At 47.2% G+C, this 26,353-nt stretch overlaps 1 protein-coding gene across 2 annotated transcripts; it reads right to left on the reverse strand.

Annotated features, from left to right (window-relative positions):
- Window positions 1-8,451: 8,451 nt before the first annotated feature.
- On the reverse strand, window positions 8,452-26,334 carry Tfap2a (transcription factor AP-2 alpha). 2 transcript variants are annotated; one of them, XM_036188141.1, is made up of 7 exons: window positions 26,208-26,334; window positions 21,078-21,512; window positions 17,951-18,002; window positions 15,904-16,135; window positions 13,970-14,088; window positions 11,911-12,052; window positions 8,452-10,137 (listed from the first exon to the last, which is right to left on the reverse strand). In XM_036188141.1, the coding sequence occupies exons 1-7, from the start codon at window positions 26,256-26,258 to the stop codon at window positions 9,849-9,851; spliced, it is 1,320 nt and encodes a 439-aa protein (XP_036044034.1). In that variant the 5' UTR covers window positions 26,259-26,334; the 3' UTR covers window positions 8,452-9,848. The 2 variants fall into 2 exon arrangements, with proteins under 2 accessions (XP_036044034.1, XP_036044035.1); XM_036188142.1 differs by lacking the exon at window positions 26,208-26,334 and adding an exon at window positions 22,783-22,832.
- Window positions 26,335-26,353: the final 19 nt, after the last annotated feature.

Consider the following 26,353-nt stretch of genomic DNA (forward strand, 5'->3'; position numbering starts at 1 on the left):
CCAGAGGGAGCCACCTGGGGTGTGTGAGACTTCACCTCAACACCCCAAAAGGAGAAATGCATTCAGTTTCCATCCCATGGACATCAGGGGAGCCTTCAAGCGTTATTTGAACTTTGAAGAAACAGCTTCAATTTGGGAGGGCCTGTTATTCCTAGGCTCCCTGGTATTTGGAGGAAAGACCTTGCCTTTTTTGAAGCATTGTCTTGTTGAACATTTTCATTCAACTGGCTGTGGAAGGGGCAATGAGAAAAAGGGAGACTCTGCCATGTTTATTAAGTGTGCTCCTCGCCTCCTCACTGGGCATTATTAGCCCTTGTCATCCTGATGATTTATGCTGACCTCCTTCCCAAGATGCTCAGTGTTTCTTCTGAACTCACTGACCATGTAGGTGCAGGGACCAAGGAGGGGCAGTGAGCTAAGCAAATGAATACGAGTTTTAAAATCATTCTCCAGACAATCATCATGGTTGGGATGTCCAGAGAAACCATCCTTTTCTTACTTGCAGTCACTGGCAAAGTTAATGCAGTCTAGCAAAGGATAAGCCCCATTTTCTAGGTCCTGGAGGAATCAACCCCTCCCCACCCACCACCCCCACCTTTGCTTTCCATCCCAAAGCCTGAACATTTTGGAGGCTTAAGGAAGCATGTTTTCAAACATGTGCTAAAAATATGATTATGGAAATTGGCTTAAAACACCTAGACATTGACTTGACTCAACTCTATGATCTATTCGGGTGCCCCCAACAGTTTCTTCGGGTTTAGGAAACAGGCCAGTGGGATCGACATTGAATATCCATGCAACTGTGAACATCTCACCAGAGCAAGTGCTTCAGCCTAAGAGTGCACAAGCAGGAGAGTTGTCTGAAAGCTCCAGGGAATTTCATGACCTAAAGACATGCTGAATTCTACATCGCAGGATGAGAGGTGTGCCCGTTTAGCCCTGTCTCCTTCCTCTTGATGATCATAAAATAAATTGTTACAGAAAGAAACTACCCACATCATGGAACTCAGTCTCCACGAGGGATGGTTTGGGGTTTGAGATCTGTTCTTTACCCCACGCTCCCATTTTATATGCTAGCAGCAAAGCTCTTTCTCCTAACAGAACTACATTGGCTTCTGCCTATGTATTTGCAGAATAATTGCTACACAAAACCAAACCTCGTGTTTCCTTTTATATATTTGCTTTCGTATATTTTTCTCCAGTATAAAAAATAATTTTTAATCTGCTTCTCGGGTCTTTTCTAGGCTCTTTTCACTCCATCACCGCCCCTCCCCTTTTCCCCAAAAGCTCAGAATACAGTTAAAACACTGAATAATAGAGTGTGCACAGCATTCACATTTGCCAAGAGGGTCGGCTCCTCAGGTAGAAACGGCCACATACAACTTTTATTGGCGCCTGTTACTGGCAACCGAAGAGATATGATATGGACATGGAAATCAGCCCCAGGAATTTCTGTCTCAGCTTTCAGAGGCAGAGCCCACCAGTGATGTCCTTCAGGCAGGGCCTCTCCTTACACTCTGCTGACTTTGCTGAGCAAGCTTCTGCCTTTTCATCCCACCAGGCTGGCCAAACAGTACGCAGAAGCAATTCATTTCTGAGATTTCAAGGGAAAAAATAAACAAATAACTGAGATGAAACACGTTTTCCGCTTTGAGTGTGACCTTTGACCTTTTCTTTCCAGTACACCTGACACCGGGGGCTTAGAAGAGTTCTGCTTTGGGTCTGGCCTGCTGATTCTGATTCATAGTCTCTCTCTCTCTCTCTCTCTCTCTCTCTCTCTCTCTCTCTCTCTCTCTCTCTCTCTCTCTCTCTCTCCCTCCCTCCCTCTCTCCCTCCCTCCCTCCCTCTCTCCCTCCCTCCCTCCCTCTGAACTCTGAGAAAAGTTGTTGCTATAAACGCATCTCCCTGCTCAGGGCCAAGGGAGGCCGGCAGAACACTCAGGGTGTTTTGTTAAATGCTCCCGTCGTTCGCACGGGCTGGGACTTGATAAAAGGAGACAGTTTTCTGAAAAGATTTGATTGAAATGGCGTGTGCCAGGGCTGATGGGAGCCAGCGAGGGACAAAGCGCAGAGAATCCATGGACACTCGAGCAATTACGCCTCCACGCTGAAGGTGGATTAGCGCGCTGGAAAGAAGCATATGTTTGGCCCGGGGCGACACTTCCCCCCGGCTGAGCTTAGAGAATGGGAACGCGGAGAGCGGCTGGACCCGGAATATCAACTATCTGCGAAGCCCCCCTCCCCGGCTCAGCCCAGCTTGCCTCCCCGCCCCCGTCCCCGAAAAGTCAGAGTGGGTTTTACAAAGAATAGAGAAAGAGGAAAGAAGTAGGGGGAGAGAGAGATGGAGGGGGATGAGAGAGGAAGGAGGGATGGACCTATGGAAGGAGAGGGGGAGGGGGGAGTATCTCAGAGGTGCAAATGGGCCAAATACCGCCTCGGGGCACCACCCAAGCCTTTTTTCTAGGGTCATCCCACTGAGACACTCAGGCTTGGCAGTGGAGACCCAGACCAAGTCGGATGAATGGCATTTCCACACTATTAACTAGTTTAGACTGGGGTGTTCTCTCAAATCGGTATTGGACAGTGAATTAAATTGTTAAAATGAAACAGGAGATCTTGATGGCGACTGCATACGGCTACAGTATAGAGCCAATGACAAGGGGCGCTGGCCCGGCGACGATGCTCTAGGTGTAGGGGAAGACAGGCCTAGGGAGAATTGTGGACCAGACTTTGGTGCAATGGGCTGAGGGTTGGCAGCTCCTAGAGGGCTGTGGGAGAGAAAGGATTCCACTCGGGGAGTAGGCCAGTGTACAGTCCTGGGCTGGGGGTGAGGGAACTTCCGTGCTGCCTTGGGTCTGGAGGAGCCAAAAAGTTTGCCAAATCTCCCTGCAGTCTTTAATTAGAGTCGATCCTGTGGAAGGGGCCCTTAAAACCCTAACTCCAAACCTTCCAGCTCTCGTTGAACCCCATCCCCACCCTATCCACGCAGAGAAACAGTGGAGGTGGAGGAGGTGTAAAAGGTTTCCGACCTGTGCTTCAGTTTGATTGAATGGAACCTGGACGCACGCAGGTAGCAGGCTACCTCCCAGCCGCCCTCCTTAGCCCCGTGGGCACCCCAGGTTGGGCTCGAACCTGCCAGCCACATTGCACCTCCACCTTCGGACCAACAAAATCGAGTTGTGAGTTGTTCCCAATACCAGGAGCTCTAAGCAGGGTGGATCGTGGGGGCGGGGGGAAGGGGGAGATTGGGAGTGACTTTAGCAGGAGTGCCTCTTCAGTAGGCCTGTCCTGGGAAGGCTGGATAAAACCCCGCCAGGGGGTGCACAGGGTACCGCCCCCTCCCAGGACAATCCCCTTCAGGAGACAAAAAGGCAGCCTAGACTTGCTCCAAAAAAGACAAGGGGCATCCTGAAATAGGATTTGGTAGCTGACAAAGCAAACGGAAATTTGATCCTAGCATTAACTCAGTGCCTCAGGAAAAAAAAAATTTATTTTAAGCTGTATTAGCTAAATTTAGTTTGACCGTGGTGTGTGTGTGTGTGTGTGTGTGTGTGTGTGTGTGTGTGTGTGTGTGTGTGTATGTGTTCCATATCCCCGGGATATGTTGTAGTTTTAAAGAGTGACGATCTAGAGAGTACCCAGAGATTTATTCCTAGACAAAAACAGTGGCCCAGGCTGGTAAAGCTGAGAACCTGATTGACTGGGAACTTCAGCCCAATGATGGGATCACTTAGAGGGTTTGTGTTTAAGATTGTCACTGGCACCCAAAAGATGGAGGTTGCCTCTGTCTGGTTTTGGTTCTAGAATGCCGCTGATGGACCTAAGCACCTCCAGAGCTAGCAAAGTGCTCTACCACTGATCTACCTCCTCAGCCGCAAAACACAACCTTTAGCATGGTTTGAGTCACTTTTAAAAAAAGAAAAGAAAATCCTTCCTTGCAATTGAAAATATCCCCACTCCTAAGTTAACGTTAGTGTGGAAACAGCAAGTCAATCTGCAAAACTCAAGTTTAGCAGACTTGCTATTCCTGTGAAGAAGGGAGAGGGAGCAAGACCTGCTCAGGGTATGGAGGCCTCTCCTTCAACCTTCTGTTAGTCCGCAGTTTACTCAGGCACTGTTAACATTGCTGTTTTGTTCCAAAAGAGTTGCAGCCATGAAAGACAAAAGGAAAGTACAACCTTGCATATGAATAACACTTAAGTTCTGGGTTTTTTTTTTTCTTGAGGCCCCCAACTCATCCTATAACCCCGTTTCCTTCCTCTTTTTATACACAGCAGACTTTTTGCCTTAAACATGGGAACTTTGCACATAGCGGAATTACACAGTGTTCTGGCCCAGCATAGTTCTTTCTTCCCACTCTATAGATAACTCTGCAGTCCAGTTATTTCTTTGGAGATAGCACGATTTGGTTGGGAATATGTCTGGTCTATGTCCACACATCAGTGTTTCGTTTCATTGTACTGCTTACTCTTTTATAAATTGTCTCTCTCTCTTGACTTAGCTCATCCCTACTTTCAGAGAGGCAGTTAACTCAATTTTGATCATTAATGACACCTTTAGTTCTGACTCCTGGTTAACTTGGTCTTTGGGGTTATTGAAGATGAGCTTCTCCTAGAAGGGATACTCAAGAAGAATATGCTTTCAGTTTCTAGTCCCAGGTGAGTTGAAGGGAGGACAGTGTCATTAAGAATAACAGGAAGCTGAGGTAACATATTTGTTCAGTTCAGCTGTGGAGCCAAGTTTAGTGTAGAAAAGAATGGTTCATTGAAAGTTACAAGGACAGATATTCCAACACATCCTAGGACAGGATGCAGAGGTGTGAGAGGTGCTGTCACTTGCTCAGATTTTATTCTTCCAGGGTGGAGTGATTGACCTTTTCTGGAGTTGACTTTTGTGTTCATGGATTTTCTCTTCTCTCTCCCTCCCTCCTTCCTTTCTTCCCTCCCACACCCTTCCCATCCAGCAGTTAGCAATAAAGAAACATGGATCTGTTTCTTCAAGTCTCCACTTTGGATAATCAAATAAATAAGAGCAAATTTCAATCGTCTGGTCTTGGTCGCAGCCATCTCTGCACCTGTATGTAACTCAAGGGATGAAAATGCTGGTTATTTATGTTGTTACTTCTGCTCTCTCGGATCTCTAGCGAGTTGACCTGATTTTCATAGCCCTTTTACCCAGGCAATGAAGGTTCTTCCCCACTCAGCCTTCCCTCCACCCCATCACTGAGTGGCTTAAAAGATCTGTAACTGGGCTGAAGCAGCTGCTGGCTTCATGCCCTCCTCTAACTTGATTATTCTTTGGACACGTTAGGCAAGCATTAGTGATTGATAATGACGCTAATTAACCCCTTTCCTTTCCAAAGAGTAAACGGCTGCCAGCAGGATGCTGCAAACAATAAATATAAAACACTGCATACATCAATATCTGCTTAAAGCACAACTTCATCTGGGCACATGCAACTGGACTGCTTTGCTTAACAGTTCCTATTTATTCACGCATTTCTCAAAAGCCCGAGGGTGGGAGGCAGGGGAAGAGCTAGAGTTAAGGTAGCCTGTGACTTTAAGACCACAAAATGTTGTGTACCTGTCCAGCAAAGTAAAACTCTAATAGAAACCACGCAAGTCATATTTTTTTATTTCAATTCTAAACTTTAAAAATGAAGTAATTCAGCTTTGTTTTTAACCTATTTAAACTTAGAACATGGCTAATGACCACATGATTTTTTTTTTCTTTATGAGGAAACTCTCCTGCCTTACATAGAATTATTGTGAACACCCTTTGGGTTGAAGGAACTGGGAAGCATTGTTTATTAGAGTAGATAAAATTTGAATTTTAAGCAGGATTTGAGGGAATCCAGGTAAATTGGATTTGATTGTGCAGTCTAACATAACCTGAGTTGTAAAGAAACGTACATTAAATTTGGAATTTTGATAAATGAATATTCCTAGCAAGTGAATAAAATGTATTCAATTAACTAAAACCCTGTGCACTTCTGAACTGAAGTGGAATCGACTGTAATTGATTTATTTGAAACCAGAGGTTAAGGACTGAATTAGCTAAGTACAACTGGGTATTTCAGCCACTGACTTCTCAAATGTCAAATCCCTTCTATTTTAAATATTATTTCAGCTGCGGGGCATTGCGGTCCTGATGGTAGTTCCATCAAGAACACAAATTGTATTAATATTCGATTTTGGGGAAAAGTGGGTTGGATTGTGATTTTTAAAAGGGTGTTGAAGTACAGAAGAGGTGAGTCACCTAGAAAGAGCATTGTGTTTCCTTGAAAATTGGGTGTAGTAATTAGTATAGCCTGGTGAGCATCTTTTTAATTCAGCTATGTATCCTGATCTGGTTTAATCCAAAGAGAATCTTTGTTGTTAGCATATAAACACCAGACCTGTCGAGAGCAATCCTCATGTTTGGTTGGGTTCAGTTACAACAGAAAAAGCCAAAATTCACATAACCCTTGGTTAGCTCAATTTAAATTAAAAAAAAATTTTTTTTTGTAATCACCTCTTGGATCCCATTCCTCTTAAATGTACATAGCTTCTTTAAATTTTCTTGTTTAAAACCAGTGGCAATATCATGAGCCCAACTACAGAATAAAAATTACTGATTCTGTGCATTTGAAAACCATTGTTTATTTTTACCTTACACTGTTCCAGCCACCACTTCCTTTCTATCTTTCTTGGGATGCAAAGATTATATTGGGTTCAGGTTTTCCAACATAACAAGCATCTGTAAATCCAGATATGAATGAATGGTATTTAATAAGATTGTTTTCGTTTTAAAATGAGTATTTATGTGTCATTGGAGAAAGAGCAGCAATGTACGGCTGTTTATGAATGCTATTGTGCCTGAGGTTAGGATCCCCCACACAATCTGAGATGCAGCCAAGAAAAACAGTCCTGATAGACAATGCTTCACTTCACCTGCTACGACGCTGTGTGCATTTCATTTCTGTCAACAGTATGTACAGTTAGGGTTCATTCGCCTCATTATTTTGTTACATCTACGTTACAGTTAACCAGTCTCTCTAGGAAATAATAAATAACCGCTTTAAAAAACAATTGCCGCGTTGCGTTCTGAGAATACACTTTCCATTTGAATTTTTTTTTTTAACCCACCATTGTTATGAATTCTCTGGCTCTGGAAAATAGAATTTAGACTCCACCAACTCTCGTTGGTTTGTGGAGACTAATTTTACACTGCCTTTCGTAAGGAGATTAGAAGGAAAAGGTCACAAAATGGACACTCCGGAAAGACCTTTGCCTTCCTAGCCTTCAGCGTGCCAAAACACAGGAGCACAAGTCATTTCTTCTCAGTGTGCCCATCTACACAGCTTTTCTCTAAGCCTTCCTCCTAGCCAACCTCCGTATCTCTGTTATATATATGTATTTTACAAAGCCGTAAGTCAAATAAAAATAAAAAGCCACCTCATTTCCAAGGCAAAGAATTACAAATTCCATTTACAAAAGCTCTGAATTCCCCATCTTCCTGTGAAAGAAGGTCCTTCCTTCCCCCAGAGCAGGCACACAGTCCTGTTATTGTGGAGGACAGCTAGGAAAGCTTTGCAGGGCAGCCCACCCCCACCCCTCTACCCCACTTCTGAGGCGGTTTGTGTTTCTAAAAGGTCCAAGGAGGAACCAGTCCAGATAAAAAGGGGTGTGCTTGCATTTGGGGAGGGGGTGGTTGAAAATTCTAGGGATCCACCTACTTTACCACTCTCCTCTACTGGCCCCTGTGAATTCATCTGCAAATGAACTGTTAAAGCAAACAGGGGCAATTGGCCTCTCTTCTGCATCCCACCTCTATCTCTGCCACCTTCTCTCCTCCCGGAAAAATAGGGTTAGCGTAAGCCACGGACGCCTGTGCAAACAAGCGAAGGCTGAAATGGCCATCTCCTTTCTACTAATGAAGTAATCATTTCAATTTCACTTTCCTTCTGAGGCAGATTGGAATGCAGTTACGGGAGGAGAGCGTCTTCTGTTCTTCCGCTTATCACCAGCTTAGTCATTCCTAATGTTTAGTTCTGAGGGTTTAAATATTTTGGCTTCCAAAATGCAAATGAAAACCTAAAGGATCAACATAAATAAAATAAAACTTTATTTTTAATAATAAAGTTAATGCTCCCAGTCAGGAAGCAATAGTATGTCATTCCTTTAGCAGTACAAACAATCTTTTATCCAAAAGAATACATTGGCTTTTATTGTGTCATTTGTCTGAATACAGACTCAGTGGAATATCTAAATGATACCCTGCTCTGAACTCCAAGTTGAAAGTAAGTTTTTATTATACTTGAGGGAAACAATGGGTTCAGCTGCTTATTGCAAAGAGCAATTGCCAAGGGAGAGTTAAACTCAATTACTGTAACCATACTGAATAAAAAATACTGCCAAGAACAAAAATACGCCTGGGTAAAGACAGCCACTGAATAAAAAAAATCGACAGAAAGCGTATCAAATATTTATTTATCTGGGCAACAAAGGACTATGATACATTGACAGGGAACTACTGCCAGTGCAACCCAACACAGTACATCTAGAAGTGCTTCCCACGCGGCCAGTGAAGACACAGAATACCAGGTGGTCCCAACTGCTTGAAGGTGAACAAAAAGAGAGAGGGAGAGAGAGCACGGAGAAATCCCTAACCCTTGGTTTAAAGACAACATTTGTTTATTGCTCAGAGGATGCTTTTAGGGAGGACAGTGAACTCAAATAAACTTTATTTTTCTCCCCACGATACCATGGGAGGGTTATCAAACCGCTTCATTTAAAAAAAAAAAAAAATCTTTCCAGTGTCCCAGTGTCACTCGGTTCTCCTTTTGAGTTCAATGAACAGCTAAATGTGATACTAATTATATATAAAATTTTATTTTACTTTAAAAAAAGTTTTGTTCAGCTGTTTCAATGTCATCATTAACATGCTACCAAGGGGCTAAATTCATGAATTCCAGAAGGGGAGGGGGTCACCCAAACCCTGGATTTCTAAGTAAGTAAAACCACATGAGGAACTAATAGGGAGGACCCAAAACCCACTAAACAGGAGGTAAACGAGATCACCAGATAAATAAAATAAAAAAAAAAAAAAGGTTTAAAACAGACTCACCATATTTACAAATCCCATTAAATTACACATAAATAAATATATACAGAGACGTGAACACTGATTCCCTTATAGAAGTGGATTGTGTCATCAGAGGAAGTTCAAGTGGGCACCTTGCAGAGACAACTCCCACAACGGAAGACAGGACAGAGAACTTCTGTATTTGTGTTCAAGTTTATTCACAATACTGATAAAAATGTCATTATCCTCTCTGCCTTTTTTTTTTTTTTTAAAGTATGGCTACAATCTGAAGTATGCAAGGGAAGGCGATGAGTTAGTCCCATGAAGCTCGTATACTTTTTAAATTTTTTAACGTTCTTTTTTTTTTTTTTTTTTAGAAAAAAAAGTTTTAATGTTTGTTGTTGATTTGATTTAAAAAAAAAAAAAAAGAGGTTCACAAACGCGACAGAACTTCTCTTTGCTGGCTTCACGACCTGTTCTGTTCTCTGAGGCTCCAGATGAAGGTAAAGAAGGGGGTGTTGGTGCTGAAGGGGAAGTCGAGGCAGGGCGCTGAGTAGGCAGCGGCTGCCTGCCTCCCTGGCAGTCGAGAGCGAGCTGTCCCGAGGACTCCGGGGACGAGGGGCGGCGCGGCGGCGGCGGCGCGGCGTAGCAGCAGCAGGAGGAGTGGCTGTCCCGGAGCTGTCACCTGCCGGGCGGGGGAGGGGCGAGGGGGGGCGCGGGCCGGGAGCCGGGAGCCGGGCGGGCGGGCGGGCGGGCGGGCGCGGGGCGGGCGGGCGCAGAGCCTCACTTTCTGTGCTTCTCTTCTTTGTCACTGCTTTTGGCGCTGTTGTCCGTGTGGCTGTTGGGGTTGTTGCTGAGGTACATTTTGTCCATGGCCTTGAGGGCCTCGGTGAGATAGTTCTGCAGGGCGGTGACCGCGGCACACACCGCCGGGCTGCCGAAGCCGTGGGAGATGAGGTTGAAGTGGGTCAAACAACTCTGGATGCCAGGCTCCAGGATGGGGTTGGGCCGCGAGTTCCCCAGGGGAGATCGGTCCTGAGCCAGCAGGTCAGTGAACTCTTTGCAGATCTGTCTGCAGAGGGGAACAGAGAGCGAGGTGAAGCTCCCCTCGGGCCTTGGGGGGGGGGGGGGGGGGGGGGGGGGGGAGGAGGGGGGCGGGCAAGCGAGCAAAAGCATCTCTCCCTGCCGTCCGTCACCCCGGCGGCCACCTGGCCCCACCCCCACGCCCCCCAGGACCCAAGACCAGGCCCCTCAGAAGGATGAAGCCTGCCTGCTGCTAAACTTCTCTCCTCCCTTAAATGAGCAGCCTTCCTACCTCCAAAAGACTGCCTCTTCTCTCCCCATCCCCCAACCCCCAGGCACAGCAAACTTCAGCCTACATCTCTCTCTCGGTCATAGCCAACACCCTGAACACAGGACAGCATTTCACTGGCTGGATGTGGACAAAGAAAAGTTACACCGGAAGGGAGAAGCACAAGTGTCCCCCTTCAGTATTGTAGAACCCTCTGACTCGGTTTTCACCGTCACCCCCCCCCCCCCCCCCCCCCCCCCCCACCCCGCCTGCCCCTCCACACACACCCAAAGGAACCACAGTAACAGTTGGTGGAATGGAGTCTCCTCTCATTCATTCACCGTCTTCAACCAAATGAGGTTTGAATTTCAACAAAAAGGAAAACTTAGCTTTAAACAACAACAACAACAACAACAGCAGGGCCAGGGAGAGAGCTCATTGGATAAAGGGCTCGACCACACAGATAAATAAGGACCTGAGTTCGGATCCCCGGAACTCGTGTAAAAGCCCAGCTTGAGGGCTTATATCTCCAACTCCTGGCTGACAGAGACAGGGGTGCCCCAGTGGTTTGCTGGGCAGCCCATTTAGTCCAAATGGTGAGCTCTGGGATCAATGACAGACTGTCTCAAAGAAAAATGTGGAGAGCCACAGAGAAAGAACTCCTCCACAAGGAAGCCTGCCTGGCCCTGGATGCCAGCTCTAGCAGGGCCTTCCTGAGATGGTTACATCCTGGAGGTGAAGGGGCAAGGAAGCAGAGTCGCCAGGCCAGAAACTGTCCCACCCAAGGCCTCAGCCTCTCAATTCTCTGCTACAGTGCCCTCCAGTGACACCAGCTTTTGATAATTAAGGACTTCTAAACAAGCCTTTTAAATTTCCAGAAAACATATCAAAACAGTCATTTTCTTTTCAACCTGGAGAAGTCTATTCAGCCCAGGTACCTATGGAACATAAACTTGGGCCATCCTGAAACCCACTTGACAGCTTGCCTGTAGGCTAAAATTTAGAGTATGACTGTGACTCTGAGTGTGTGTGTGTGTGTGTGTGTGTGTGTGTGATGTGTGTGACAGAGAGAGAGAGAGAGAGAGAGAGAGAGAGAGAGAGAGACTGACTTCTGAAAACAGAAGAAATGGGATCCAGGATTATAGGTAAAAGTAGGGCACATTCTGGATGGCACATTTTGCAGGTCCCAGCTTAATCTTTGCCCTTGGAGAACATACGGATAAGAGAGAACACGTGGACTTAGGCAAGCCTGGTTGGTACCTCTGAGGACTTGACTGTGGTTTTTATGAAACAACACTGTCACAAACACATACTCTTTCAGTGAAATCCTTGCTGCGCCCCACACACATTCCCATTTCTTTAAAAGTTAGCAAATAAGAAAGAGACTGAGGTGCCGGCGAACACAGGAAGCACCCAGAACGTTTGTGCCCCATTTCAGAATTCCCAGCCAAGCTGAGAATGGAAAGTAAGAATGGAAAAGAGAAGAAAACACAAGACAAGTTTTGTTTCTTTTGACAGCAAACGGCCTAGCCCCCGCGGAGGTAAATGCCTTACTTTGTAGCCAGGAGCATGTTTTTTCTTGTCACTTGCTCATTGGGATCGGAATGTTGTCGGTTGAGAAATTCCGCTACTGCTTTGGCAGGGAATTCAGTTTCGCACACGTACCCAAAGTCCCTGGCTAGGTGGACGGCTTCTCCTGGCAAGAGGTAGGAGGAGGGAAGTGAGGGCCAGAGAACGAAGAAATTGGGATCAAAGTTTCCTCTCCACACCCAGCTCCCTTCCTTTTCTTCACTAAAAGCTGGAAGGAACACAGACCCTTGTTTTCTTACTTTTGACATTTCTTCTCTGTGAGACCAGGAGACCGTACTCATCAGCAGAAGTGCCACGTTGGCTTACAAGGCTAAAATGGTTTGAAAATGTTAAGCCCACCCATCACCCCCTACCCATCCACGACTGATGTTTGAAAATGGCTCCGCTGCTCCAGCCTCACACCTATCAACACATTCATCAAAGATGTTTCATAATTACTCCTTGAGCTTTTCAGCAAGGAAACAAATGAGAGTTTACATTTTAACTTGATCACGTATAATTATCTGTTCATCCAAGCCGATTAACCAGGAGGAGTTGAGGGCCACTCCACCGAGTCTGTCGTCTGTGTTGTTGATTTTCGAATCTTTGGTTTTAATTTCCTGAACCAGTTGGTTTTTACTGCAGGGCTTCCTGCCATTAGCTCCAGCTCCGGAAGAACGCATGCGCCAATTAGAGCATCAAAGCCCTCTCACAGAGCTTGTTTCCATAAAATGGAGCGGATCACAAACAATAACAGTTCTCCAGAAACTGCCTCTCCACTGCAGCTCTCAACCCCCAGACCCAGACCAACTCTCACGCTCCATCCTCAGCTGCCACCACCACTTTCAGGACGGAGAATTGGGGGGGGGGGGTAGGATATGAGCAGTGGATTTTCTACATGCTAGCATTATTTTAATATAATGTTGCCGTATTTGAATTCTTGTCCTTGAACAATGGCTTGTTTTTGAAAAGTTACATTATCATCATCTTCAACACCATTTAACACATGGGAATCATAGAATTCCTCTTCAAAAACATTTGTTTCAGATGTTTTCTAGAAACTCCCAAAAAAACTTGGAGCCAATAGTAATATCTCCTCTAATATACTATACAAAAAGATAAATATGCCTCATTGAAATATAAATGCTAGTTTTAAATCTTCCTGGGAATAATCACTATCTTTTTATTTTCCTATTAACATGAGATCTAATAAGACACAAAGAAATGCACAAGAAAGCTATGTATTCACCCCAACCCTTAATCCCAACCTTATACCAACTGAGTATCAGAAGAAGTTAGGAATCTAGGAGGCAGGAATGTGAATGGATTCTGGTGACAGTTTTTGTATAACTAGACAGGGATGCCATTTTGGCTTAAGAAATTTGGAAGGGTGTGTGTGCTAAAACCTGCCACAAGAAACTCTTTTATAATGTGTCCACTGCTTTTTCTCTCTCTCTGTATCCAACAATCCAAATTCTAAAATTGCTCCCTTCCTTCCCATTCTGCAGAATATGAACACAGTGAAGTAAGAAGTAAGGAAGGAGATGTTTGGGAAGCAACAGCCTGCAATGGCTTTTAACCCCAAGCTTTCAGGATGGTCTTAAATCAGGATGCAGGTCAAAGATTCTCACATTAATTCAGGAAGCAGTGGTCACGCATTTCTCAAATGCAGATGTCAGAATAACTTAAGTGATTTACTGCTGAGTTCTTTAGAGGAGACAGGAACTTGGGGAATGTGCAGCTCTTAAATTTGTGCATTGTTTAGGTCAAATTTGTGTTGAGGACAAGGGAATTTTGTGGGAGAGAGGAAGAAGAACATATAGGCATGAGTATATCTAAGTAGGCTCTGGGTTGTTTTTTGTTTTTTGTTTTGTTTCTTGTTTTTCCTTGACATCTCAGAATTCTGTTCATTCCAGTTACAGTTATAATCCATGGAAAGGTGAAACCCCCGAAGTGCACAAGATTCACCCCAACATCTGGCCACTAAATATCATTCATTTCCCCAGACAACAGCTCCTTTCTAGTTAGCAAGTGGATTGCTTACCTTCCACTAGTGATGTAAGCAGGGTGACATTGGCAGCTTTGCGTCTCCCTGCTGGCAGATTTAATCCTATTTTGTCCAGTTTTTCTCTTAAAGATCTTCCTCCATTCTTAGACTTCGCTCTGTTTCATAAACACGTGAAGACGGGGATTTAGAAAATATTGACTTGCTGTGTCACACTGAAGTCATTTTGAGCACTTTCTAAAATGTGTTCTTAAAAACCAAGAAGCATGGCCCCAGGGCAGGGGAGGAGAACCTAAAGAACCGTACAGAAAGGTCATAGGAAATAAAGACTTGTTCAACTGTAAAGCACTCACTGCATTCAGTTATTGTTGAGACTATTGTAGCAGGTTGGAAGCTTCTTGTTTTCCAGTTCCCTGAAGAAGACACACACACACACACACACACACACACACACACACACACACACACACAGTTCTGAACTCTGGAGTTGGAGGTATTCTTGAGGTCAGCTGATGACTGTGTATTTTCCCTGTTGCTACAATAACACAAACCCCAGTGGGGTCTTTAAATTGTCTTCACAAGATCTGCTGGTAGGTTGCTCCCAGTAACCAAAGTTATCATCACGCTCACATTTCCTGCTCTGGCTTTGGTCCCAATGGGAAATGCATCTCGACAACTGTTTACATGCCACGTCAGGAGCAGAACTGGAAATGTCAAAAGAATGATGGCTGATACCAGCTTTCAAAAATTTCCCTGATTTCAGAGACGATGGAGGCACTTCTAAATAGATGTCTAAATAGACTCCCATAATCAGAAAGTGGTTAAGATAAATTGTTTAAATAAAACAGCAAATTAATTAATTTCAGATTTTATTCCCTACTCAAGTGGTTCTTTAATTGTGTGGATTAGATTATACTCCCTTAGGTAAGCAGTCTCGGTTACTGGTGATGGGGGAAGGGGAGGAAAAAGCAGAGGGCAGAGAAAGATCTGTGGCAGTAAAGGAACTAAGGAAAAACCAAGTGACTGAACGATAAGAGTTGCGGATATTAACTCTGCAAAACCCTCTTAGAGGATGTAGGTGGCTATAACCACCAAGGCCCAACTCCGGGTCATTAAGATTCAGGAAGAAAGTTAGACAGTGAATTACGGGTCTTACTCCGAGAGAGGAGAGTAAGAGACATACTATTTGGCCAAAACTAACACTAGGCCTACAACTCACACCACTGGATAGAATTTTAAGATAGAGAAGGACACAGAGCTGGCTCTGAGGACAGAGACCCTCTGTATCCCTGGCCCTTGTGAAATCTTATCTACTAAAGGGCCCACTTCACCCCAGAGAGGTGAGAATCCCGTGTTAACAGACGCAGTCCCTGAGAGCGACTACGCATAATGAAGGGAAACTGGAAACGTGCCCTGCACACTGCCTGTCACACTTCACAGTAAATCCGAATCGTCAAAAGCTAGTGCCTCGGGCACCGAGCCTGGGGTTGGGGGTAGGGGGTGCCTTCTGGAGGGAGATGCCAGCAACCCGGGATGGGGAAGCATGCAGCAAGCGGAAGTCATTCTCTTTGCTTTACTTGAAAACCAGCCTCCACTCAAGGGCGGCCGGTTCCCATCAGAGGCTCTCCAGCGTGGTAAGGCAAAGCAAGAAGCCCAGAAGTTTTCCTGAGCTTGTAACCTGTGCGCAAGCAGAGAAAAGGCAGCTGCACGGCGCCCCATGGCTGCCAAGGCCGGGACTGAGCCCTCAGCAGAGACAGCTGCGCGTGCGTGCTGGAGAAAGCCGAGTCCCCGGAGTGCGCAGGCGCGCCGCCTCACCCCCGCCTCCGGCCCCGCCCACCAGGCGCCACTCTCTCCTCTCCGCCCCTTTCCCTAGCAGCGTGCGGGACCGCTACCGCCCCGGCGCAGGCGCATTGGGGCCGCGTCCGCGGGGCGGGGCGGGCGGGAAGGGCGGGGTGGGCGGGGCCGAGCCTCACCTCCGCAGGACTCCGCCCAACAGCGACGCGTTGAGACACTCGGGCGGTGAGAGGCGCCGCTGTACTTCCGCCACCGTGACCTTGTACTTCGAGGTGGAGCTGAGGAGCGACAGGCGACCCGGAACTGAACAGAAGACTTCGTTGGGGTTCACCACGCCACCGAAGAGGTTGTCCTTGTTGATAGGGATGGCGGAGACGGCGTTGCTGTTGGACTTGGACAGGGACACAGGGCCTGCGGAGACAGACGCGGGCGCGTGTTGTGGGGGGGGCGGGCCGACCGCGCGCTGCTCAACTCTGGAATCCCGCAGCGGCTTCCTGCCATCACCCTGGCTGCTAGCTGTCTAGAGATGGCTGGTGCTGTCGCTACCCCCTGGGCTCGCGGAGGGCTCCGGCGAGGTGCAGGAGATCGTGTTGGGGGAGACAGCGGGTGGGTTTCCTGTGCAAACCTAGGGCAGGGTTGGCGTAGCCAGGGTTTTGCAGACGAAAGGCTCAGTGCGGACAGAAATGGCTGTTAAAACCAGCGGATAGTTTCGATGGCTCCAGCAGCCGGTAAATGAGCATTTAGCTGGCAAGTGGTGGATTCTGTTGTCACATACTACACGAATGTCCTTTTATCGTAGACCCTTATGTTCCATTTTAAAAGACACTCGAGTTTTGGAGCTCATTCCAAGCCCGGTTTTGAACGGAACTCAAGAAGAGGCCTACAGTTGAACACTAGGAATGCATCCTTTTGTTGAGCGAATACTAAATGAACCTTGTCTGCCTAAGCCCCTTCAAAGAGGTGGGGGGGGGGGGATATATAATCAGTTAAAACCATAAGCTCTTCATTGTTGGACCTACCATTGTTAGAAAACAAATTCAAGACCTGCAAAACGAGGGGTCCATTTCTTAACACCAAGTAATTCAGATGCATCCGCCACCATTTAAGTACAATGCATTTGTATCTTAAAATTTCACATGGAGACATATAATAATAATATGCACACAGTCTCATCACAGCGTTCCTGTTTTGTTTTTATGTATTTTTTTTTAAATGGGGATATTCTAGTCGTATGGGGAGGTGAGGGGCTCTAGGTTTTGGATAGATCACTTGTGACATTAATAGCTCTGAGGAGGCTAATAGAGACAATAGGAGTTAAACGAACTCTTGAGAGATTACTAATAAAAGAGCCAATTATCATGTCGACTTGGAAAGAGCACCTCTTAAGATTTATCCCTTGCACATCTAATTTGACATGACAAAGACTTCACAAATGCAAAAATGAAACTTTAAACTAGCTAACAATATACTGACTGGGGTTAGAAATGGGAACAGTTTTATATAGCATCATCCTCTGGTGGTGCCTAGAATCCTGAAATTATTGCCACCATAACAACAAAAATATACTGCTAGTGCATTTAATACAAGAAACTTTATTTCTACATACTAAGCACAATGCAGATGATAAATTTAGTCAAATCATGTAACACCTTTTTAACCATTTCTAAATACGTAGGTCAATAGTGGCATCTTCAAGATGCTAATTTTAACCAAGAGCTACCTTTTTGTTAACCTAATTCACCAAGTTGTAAAGCCCTGAGACTCAATCAAGAGACTAGAAACTAAATCAGAGGACATGAAAGTGTTCTTTCCTGATAGAGTGCTTTTTTTCATCTGCCTTTTCATTAATATTAAAGTATTTGTATTATTTCAGCTTGATACACTTTTTAACCCTCATGGCCTTTAACTCCACACAAAGATTTAACGATGAAACCATTTCCAAATCGAAATGCCACTTCCAAATCAGGTCAACTCTTGCACATTTCATCTTGTCCAAATATGATTAAACTAAATTCATTGCTGAAATCATGATCTGAACAAAGCTAGCCTGTTGCCATTACCAAGATCCTGAGAGCCGGTTATTTAAGCATTGGTCTATGCCTATCTATTTGCTAATTCTGAGCCTTTAGGAAATCCTATTTGAAAAAAAAATACAGTCCTGCAAGTTCTTTTAAATAGCACTCTGCCTGTAAGGACATGCTTGGAATGCAGAAGGAAATGGCTTACCTTTCTTAATTACAGTTTGATCTGGGATGTTAATACCCGGGTCTTCTACATGCTGCAACAAAAGGATACACATGAATGTAAGTGTATAATCAAAACAAAAGGAAATGAATATTCCCTGCAAGGTGGGGGAGGGGAAGGTGGAGGATTCGAGTCCCCCCTCCCTCATAATGACATTTATATATAAACATCTCATCTTGGCTTACTGAATTTGGAGCTTTAAAACTCAAGAGGGTTCACTGTACACCCACAGCCCATTTCTTCTCCCCCCGCCCCCCAGCAGATAATCCACCTTAAAGAGGATGGGATGGGGAATAAAACTTTCTTTGAAAATTAAATGAAGTTTTGGAGTTCTTAATCTTTGTCACAGTCAATTCAACCTTTGGAAAGGCACCTAGCTTTAGCGTGGCACCTCAGCAGCTTGGGAGCCTCAGGGATCCCAGTGTCCAGGCAGCCAAAGCCACGGAAACACAATAGAAATGACAGGAGAAGAGTAACAGCAGTGTTGGGAACCCTGCAGGTAATACAACAGAGCACACACAGACACACACAGACACACACACACACACACACTCCTTCACTCAGGGAAAGCTAGAATTTTTTTAAACCGCTGCCTACAGCAAATCTGGCAGGAATGTGGAAATATCAGGGACGAAAATCCTTTGAGGCTGTTTTCCTGTTGTCCAGCAGCAGTGTGGGGTGCCCCCCTTTCTTTCTTTCCTTTTTTTTTTTTACAGATGGATGTGTGTGTGTGTGTGTGTGTGTGTGCATGTGTGTGCTAGAATCAAAACGTGATTAGAAAGTAAAATGAAATCATGTTTTCTAATGCAGAAACTGACAGGCAATATAATGTCTGGCTGTGTTTACAAATTAGCACCAGGGTTGCTGAGAGAGAAGATTTCGCAATCGTTACCAAGCACAGGCATTGCCATTTAAAAAACTATTACTTCCTTCTCTAGTCTTTGTCCAACAATAATACTGATTCGAACATTTTCCATTCTGTCTTGGATTTATGCTCCTGTTAATTGTGCCTGATCGCAATGATTCCGGGTGGATGGTACTAAGTTGCTTTATTACAGGTTTTATTATACTCAATGCTCTCATTTGTAACTTGCCTAAAGTGCTTCTGGATTTAAGTATAATTAAATTGAGAAATGTTCAGAAATGACTACTGCTGCAGTTCTTGTGTTTTAACTATATGGGGAAATATGATCCCTTTATGCATGCACCCTAAACCCATAAAGTAAATGTAGTGTGGCATAATACTTTTATTTCTGTTATTTCTAGCTAGACCTTGTCCACACAGGGAAGACTGTTAAGTTTAAAACCCCACTGAGATATTAATGATTAAATAATTTTCACCATCGACTTGATTTTCTTAAATATTTAGCAGTCATTCTTATTAAAAGTTAACTGTGGCAGCAATGGGAAAATTGAAAACAACCCTTTTCCTGACCCAAATTCCTTCAAAAGATCTTTTTTCCCCCCTGGAAAAGTGGGGGAGGGTGAGAAGAGCAGCAACTGGGTTTCTTGGTTTTATATGATCATCTAGTTAAGTTCTCCTACTGACCAATTTCACCACAAAGAGTGGCCACACAGGTATCAGAATTCCCATCAGCCACAGGATATTTTTGCAGAAGTAGACCTATTTCCAATACACAATAGCTCCAAAAGCTTAAGATATTATTTTGCTATTTGAGTGTTCCTAAAGAGCAGGCAAAGACAAGAATTCAGAGACTCTCTGAGAAAGAAAGCTAAAATCACCATAACTTCTAGTTCTGTTCAAAATTACTTTTATAAAATATTGCCCCAAATTTACTAATCATTGTTTTCTAAAAACATATGAAAACACACACACACACACACACACACACACACACACACACACTGCTTACTAAAGCCTTGCATTGGATCAAGAACCTGCTTTCCTGTGTTCCATGCAAGGCTGTTAAGCATAACCAACAAATTTCAGTGATTAACTGGGCTAAATGAGAGAGGTAATAAATTTTCTATTTTCCTGTAGAACTTCAAGAACGTTTTAAATCTGCCAGACAATCAGGTAAGTTCAGGTGGCCGTTTTCCTTACAATCTAATTCAGCAATCATTAAACTGTCAACAGACATACCACTGCTATATTTGATGCAGTAATTTGAAATAGCATTTAAGCAAAAATCACATCCAGATACATTTCCTTTCCAAAGAAAAGTACCTTTAACAGAAGTCTTTACAGCATTAAAAAAAAAAAAAAAAATTGGCTTGCTCTAATTCCATTTCAGGAAGATTGTGAGAAAACCATAAATTTATAGAGCTGAAGTTGAGGTGCTGGTTGCAATTTAATTTTTAAAAGTATTTTCAAATTATCAATAGCCTGAGTTATGCTGTAAATAGTACATGTGCTGAGGCCGTCCTTATTTAGAAATCATTTTAAACTGCATTTATTGTTAACTGAATTAGAACTCAACGCAGTGCCCAATAGTCTCCAAACATTTAATTGAATATGCAGTGTAGCAGATTCTGATAGGCGTTGGGAACCTAGCTAATGATTTATGAGGTCACCACTTAGCACCCCCAGGAAGAGAAGAAAGCTGCATTTTAATGTCCCGGTGCTTGGATTTGCTACTTGCTTTCCTTTGATCAGGATAGAAGAGGTATAACTTCTGGATTTCACGAATGCTTATAAAACCCGGTTCAGGAACCTTTTTCCTAAGTCTCTCACACTTTCTTTTACTTTGTGAGCGCATTTGAGGGGCTTTCTAGGCTAAATTTAACCTCTTTCCTAGAACAGCGAGAAATCCTCACAACATATTCAGCAGTGGAATTAAATCCTTCCCCGATCTACACAATTTACTGTCACGGAGAGGAGACGCTACAGTGAAGGGTGACAATCGCCTGATTTATTTCTGTGTTGGTTGGAAGTGGTAGACCCAGGCATTGTTGAGCGAGCTCCAGGAAGCATTGTTCTCAATTACTTTCTCATTTTTAAATTCAGTTGTTTAAGTGAGTCTCACTTCCACTCCCAACTATTATTGAGGAAAACCAAGGCCCTGCGGGCCTGGGCTCCACGAAGCTTCCGGGAGGGCAGGTGAGCCTAGGGCTGCGTTCCCTCCCCGCGGCCCGCACCGCCTCTTACCGGGACGTCCTCGATGGCGTGAGGTAAGGAGTGGATCGGGAGGTCCCCGAGCCCGGAGCCGAGCCCGTGTGGGCCGTGCAGGAGGTCCTCGTGCCGCCGGTAGTCCCTGCGAGGGTCCAGGCCCGACAGCTGGTGGGGTAACCCCCGGTGCGTGTGCAAGAGCCCAGACTCCTGGCTCTGCCTCTGGCCGGGCCAGCCCGGGTGCTGCGGCTGCGGCTGGGCGTGCAGGGGGTTCAGGCTGTAGGGGTCGTTGACGTGGGAGTAAGGATCTTGCGACTGAGGATAGATAGGCTGGTAGGGCGGGGGGAAGTAGGGAGGCTGGAAGTCGGCATTGGGGGTGTGGGACAGCGGCGGGGCACTGGTGTAGGGAGATTGACCTACAGTGCCCAGTTGGGGCAACCGTGCAGTCCCGTTGCTGGTGCCGTCGTGACGGTCCTGGAGGAAAGCAAGACGAAAGGGAAAGAATAAGAAATAGGCGCAGAGTTTTAGCTAACCCCCACTAAATCCATTCCGCAAGCTAGTGTGGGAGAAAATCACCCATTCCCCTCCGCAGGACGCCGGGGTGGGGGTAGCAACTCTACATTGTTCACATTGGAAAATACCCAAGAAGTGAAGCAGGCCTTTCCAAAAAACGCAAAGAAACCAGAATATGTAAATCCGGGGGCACAACAGACTCTCCTAGACATTCCTCTCAAAGGAAGGAAGGAGATGTAAAAGGGTGTCCTGTAGTACAGCCCTTAACACCCGCAGTACCAAACCTCCCTTAAGCAAAATTCAAACAGCAGAAGCGGCCTTTGCTTTTCCCGGATTTGAACCTGTCTGCCACCGCGTTATTGTTTACTCTTCCATTAATCTGGAGGGGGAAAAATCATAAACCTTCAAAGACTATTACCATTTCATGACTATTTAAATAGAAACATGTTTCGCACAGGGGCCGTAAGAAAGCACACGTTTAAATTACCAGCTTAAAGGTTTTAACTGCATGGTTGGGGTGGGGGGGCGGTGTCTGTCTTTTCCGCTTCCTCTCTTAGGCTTTTACACGACAGGGTCGTTTTATGATATGAATTGGGGAGTAAGGGACGCCAAGCTAGGGTTTAAAACAGAAAAGATTCTGCCTTACCCGGCTCTTTTAAAAGAAAGAGGAGCACCCTGGGGCGGGGGCCCCCGCCCCTTCCACCCCAGCCCCAAAGGGCAAACGAAGCCCCTCACTTTACGTCCCTCTATTGCAATCCTTTTGCAAAGCAAGCCAAGAGTGGGTTCCAGAGAACCAGAACCCTTCAAGGTCCAACCTCAAGGCCCCGGGCTAGGGGACACACCAGGGTGCGCTTTTCACCACCCCCCCCCCACACACACACACAGATGGATTAAGCATCAGACGTGGAGAGCGGCTCTGGAGCAAGTGAAGACGCGAGGAAATAAAGACGAACCGGGCGAGAAACTGGCCCAGGGAAAGAGCTGCCGGGTAGGTCTGCGTGCGCGGAGAGGTCCAGCAGAGACAGGGCAGTGGCGACGCGTTGGATTGGGGGGATGGAAAAGAACCAGAGAAAGAAGGAAAGGGAAGATAGGAATGCAAATGGAAGGAGATGTCCACCAGGAACCCAGGCCGGGAAGCCCTGGATCTCAGAGAGTTTCTGGGCTGCGGGTTTGGGGAACAGAATTCCTAAGGAAACAGGGATGGGATGGGTGGGGGGGGGGTGGGACTCACCATAGCTGAAAAACTGTGAACTAACATCTGCGAAGAGTCTGGGGTAACCAGTCAGGGTGAAAAAAAAAAAAAAGAAAAAAAAAGAAAAAAGAAAAAGAAAAAAGGCCAAAAACCACCACGCCTCGAGCACCCGGCCGCCCGGCGGCCCGAGAGAGCCCCACACAAAAGGCTCCGAGAGCCCCGCGCCACCCAGGACTCCAGTCACCGCGCGGACGCTCCCGCGAGCGCCGGAGCCCCGCTCGGCTCCATCCGAACTGTACCACCGAGTCGCGCGGCGCCTTCAGCTGGTCGAACCCACGATCTCTATCCTGCCGCGATCGGTTAGGATTCAAAGTTCTTTAAGAAAAAAATAAACAAACAAAAAAACCAAACAAACCAAAAAATACCAAGAAAAAAAAAAGAGGAAAAAAGTGTGTGTGTGTGTGTGTGTGTGTGTGAGTGAGAGTGAGTGTTCCTTAATCCGTGTCTCCCCCTCTTTTCTTAGCGGCGGCTTCACTTCAGCTTCTAATAACCGCGCTGGGCAGCGTTCCTGGAGCCTCCTAATAGCAGATATTCATGACTATTAATATTACACGAATACTTAATAAGGGAAGAATGCCTGGAAATCGAGCGTGAAGCGGAGAGGCAACTCGCGCCGGAGCCGGCTCTCAATGCAGTCATTGACGGGAGTCTCAGTGTAGCAAATCGGAGGTGGGGAGAGGGAGCGCGAGAGACAAAAAGCGGGCGACGGAGGGAGCGGGCGAGCGTGCGGGGGGCCGCGGCGCGGCGTCTGGCGAATCACAGCGAAGGGGCAACATTTTAAAAGGTTGCAGGGCCTGCAAAAGTGAAAGAGAAAGAAGGCGAGAGAGGGAGGCCGAGGGGCGAGAGCGCCAAGAGGGAGGATGTGTCTGCGTGCGTGTGCGAGAAAGAAAGTGTGGGCGACCAGAAGAGAGAGGAGTGGAGAGAGGGAGGGAGGAAGGAGGGAGCGCCGGGGAGGAGGAAGGGAGGGCAGGAGGGAGGGAGGAGGAGGGGGAGGAGGGGGCCGAGCCGGAGCTGCGGAGGGGGAGCCCGCGGGGGAGGGGGAGGGGAGAGGAAGCGAGGGAGGACAATCGGACCTAAAAGGCTGGGGCAGACCTCGGGATGGAGCGGGGGTCGCGCGCCGCGGGCTGGAGCTCCGGGGACCCGCGCGCGGCTGCCCACCGGGTTCTGCGCCTGGGAGGTGCTTCCCGCCGCTCTCCGGCCGCGGGATTCTCTCCTGCGCAGCGGGGCTTGGGACTCGGGACTCGGCTGCCCGCCGCCGCGCTGTTCCTCCATGACCAGGCGTCCCGCCTGGAACCGGCCCGCCCGCTTCGCCAACCCTTGTCCTCCGCCTGGTCACGACGAGCTGTCTTCCCTAGGACCTCGGGGCCGTGCGTTCCTCGGCTGCGGCTGTTCTGATCTCGGCTGGTCCCTGGACCGGGTTCCGGGAGCCGGAGCCCGGACGCGGCCCCGGGAGCGCACAGACGCGAAGCGGCCCAGCCTAGGAGCCTCTGGCAAAGGCTCCGGGCTCCCGGCACAAACCCGTCCGACTGGCTGGGCCACTCCCGCCGACACCCCCTAGATGACAGGGCTAGCTCTCCCGCGCGTCGCCACTGCCAGTCTGCCCGCCCGGTTGTCGGAACAAGCGGCACCTCGCCTCTTGCGTGTCCCTGCAGAGCCTCAGCCAAACCAGACAACTCCAAGCCCGCTCGGAAACCCGAAATCCCTGCTCTAGCGCTGGTTAGCCCGCCGCCACCAAAGTTGTTGAAATTGCCCAGACTTTTTTTCTCCTCTCCTACTCGGTTCTCATTCCCCCCGCACTCCCCGCCCCGCTCTCACGCACCTCCAGAGCCTCTCCGGGGGTCCAAGTTCATCTCGCGTCCTACCCCTCGGGACCCCTTCGGTGTGTGGAGCCACGCGAAGGTTATCAACCCTCCCACTCAGGACGCTGGCACCCGGAACTGACTTTTAGGTTACAAGAGAGTGAAAAATCACCTGGCTGGGGACCAGACCCTTAAGAAACCAACTGCTCAATAGTGCCTAGGCCTGTCCGCAAAAGGCACCCACAGCCTCGAAAACAAAGTGCCTGGTCTTACGTGGGGTCCTACACCCCTCCTGGCGCTCCACAGGAGCCCCTAGGGAAGCACCGGTACTGATGGGATGCCACCTGGTGTCCCATCCACCAGGTTGGGGGTGGGGAGGGATAAAGAGGGAGCCAGAATGAAGAAAGACGTAAAATAGTATTCAAAAGGAAAAGGGGAGGGAGTGGGTGACACTTCCTTCACACAAACCCAGTTTCTGATTTCAAACAGAATTCTTGCCTCTGAGCCCGCGCAGAAGCTGCTGCCGGAACCCCAGCTCCAAATGCCAAAGGGAAAAGAAATAAAGCAAAAGAAGAAGAGCAAATGGCAAGGCTGCTACATATTTATTTGGATAATCACGGGGCCTCCCACCCCTCCATCGCCCCGTGCACTCATCAGCTCCTTTCAATGGGGTTTGTAAAAGCAAGGTTGAGGCGGTCTCCTGCAAGCCGTTGGTTCTCTTTCCATGCCTCCCTGGCTGCCCCAAAAGTCATACTCTGGGGCCCTGGGTTTTAAAATGTGTTCCCAAGGGGAGCGCTCTGTGGTCCCAGCGGACTCTCGAAAACCGGAGGTGATCGGCAGTCAAGCCAGGCTTCTCAGGGTCCCTCAGCTAAGCGCCGGTAGGCGCAGGGGCGATTTTTTTCCCCCCGACTCAGAAAGGCCAGTGGAGCGACTGCAGCTGCACTCAGCCACTACCATGGGGTGTGTCCACCCCGTAGCTCAGCGGGAGAAACTGCTTAGAACTTCAAGGGATACAGAAGCTAAGGAGTGAGCCCAGAGGCTGACTTGAGGGCTTCCAAGCCGAACCCGCTTACAGGGAGGTGCGGCCCAGGTCAGGGCCAAGTGTGTGGGCCCTTCTCCAAATGCAAGAAGGGAACCTCTTTAGAAAGAAAGGAATGAATGAAAGAAAAAGAAATATTCACCTCAGAGAGGAGGTGAAAGGGGGAACATTTTCTTTTTTCTTCCTGCTACCGGAGGTGACCCCAGATTCTTGCTCAAGAGACACCGGAGTGCACTGGCACGTGCCCAGTTGCCAGCAATTGTTTAAAGAAAACAAAAAAAAAAACAAAAAAAACAAGCTTGTCTCTTCGTTCCACACTCTCAAGCAAAGCCAAAAGTAAGCAGAAAAAGAGAGGGGGAAATGGGACACAGGCTTCAAAGGACAAAAGTGAAAGAAGCAGAATCCACGTCCACCCTCTCCGGCTTCTCCCCCGAGGGGCGGGCGCAGCACTGGTGAAAGTTTCTTCCACTCGCGTTCGCAGCTAGCTGCGTGGAGAGGAGGAGGAGAGGGAGGGTCGATCTCCAAGCCTGTGGCTGCAAGGACGGCTGAGCCGGCGTCGCGCTTACCTCACAGTCTTCGTACTTGATATTATCCGTCAGTTTCCAAAGCATTTTCATGGATCGGCGTGATCGGATTTGCCCCTCTGCGCCTCGCACCCCAGCGGAGCTACTCTCTAGGTTAGCGCAAAGTGCGGGCTGCGGGCGGTGAGCAC

The sequence above is a fragment of the Onychomys torridus genome, chromosome 5 (assembly GCF_903995425.1).
Source record: "Onychomys torridus chromosome 5, mOncTor1.1, whole genome shotgun sequence".
Taxonomy (NCBI): domain Eukaryota; kingdom Metazoa; phylum Chordata; class Mammalia; order Rodentia; family Cricetidae; genus Onychomys; species Onychomys torridus.

Coding starts and splice junctions, on each gene's coding strand:
- Tfap2a (XM_036188141.1), bottom strand. CDS start 26,258: ATGAAAATGCTTTGGAAACTGACGGATAATATCAAGTACGAAGACTGT. Junction 21,513..26,207: donor TCAAGTACGAAGACTGTGAG/GTAAGCGCGACG, acceptor GCTTTCCTCCAG/GACCGTCACGACGGCACCAG. Junction 12,053..13,969: donor GCTTACATCACTAGTGGAAG/GTAAGCAATCCA, acceptor ACCTCTTGCCAG/GAGAAGCCGTCCACCTAGCC.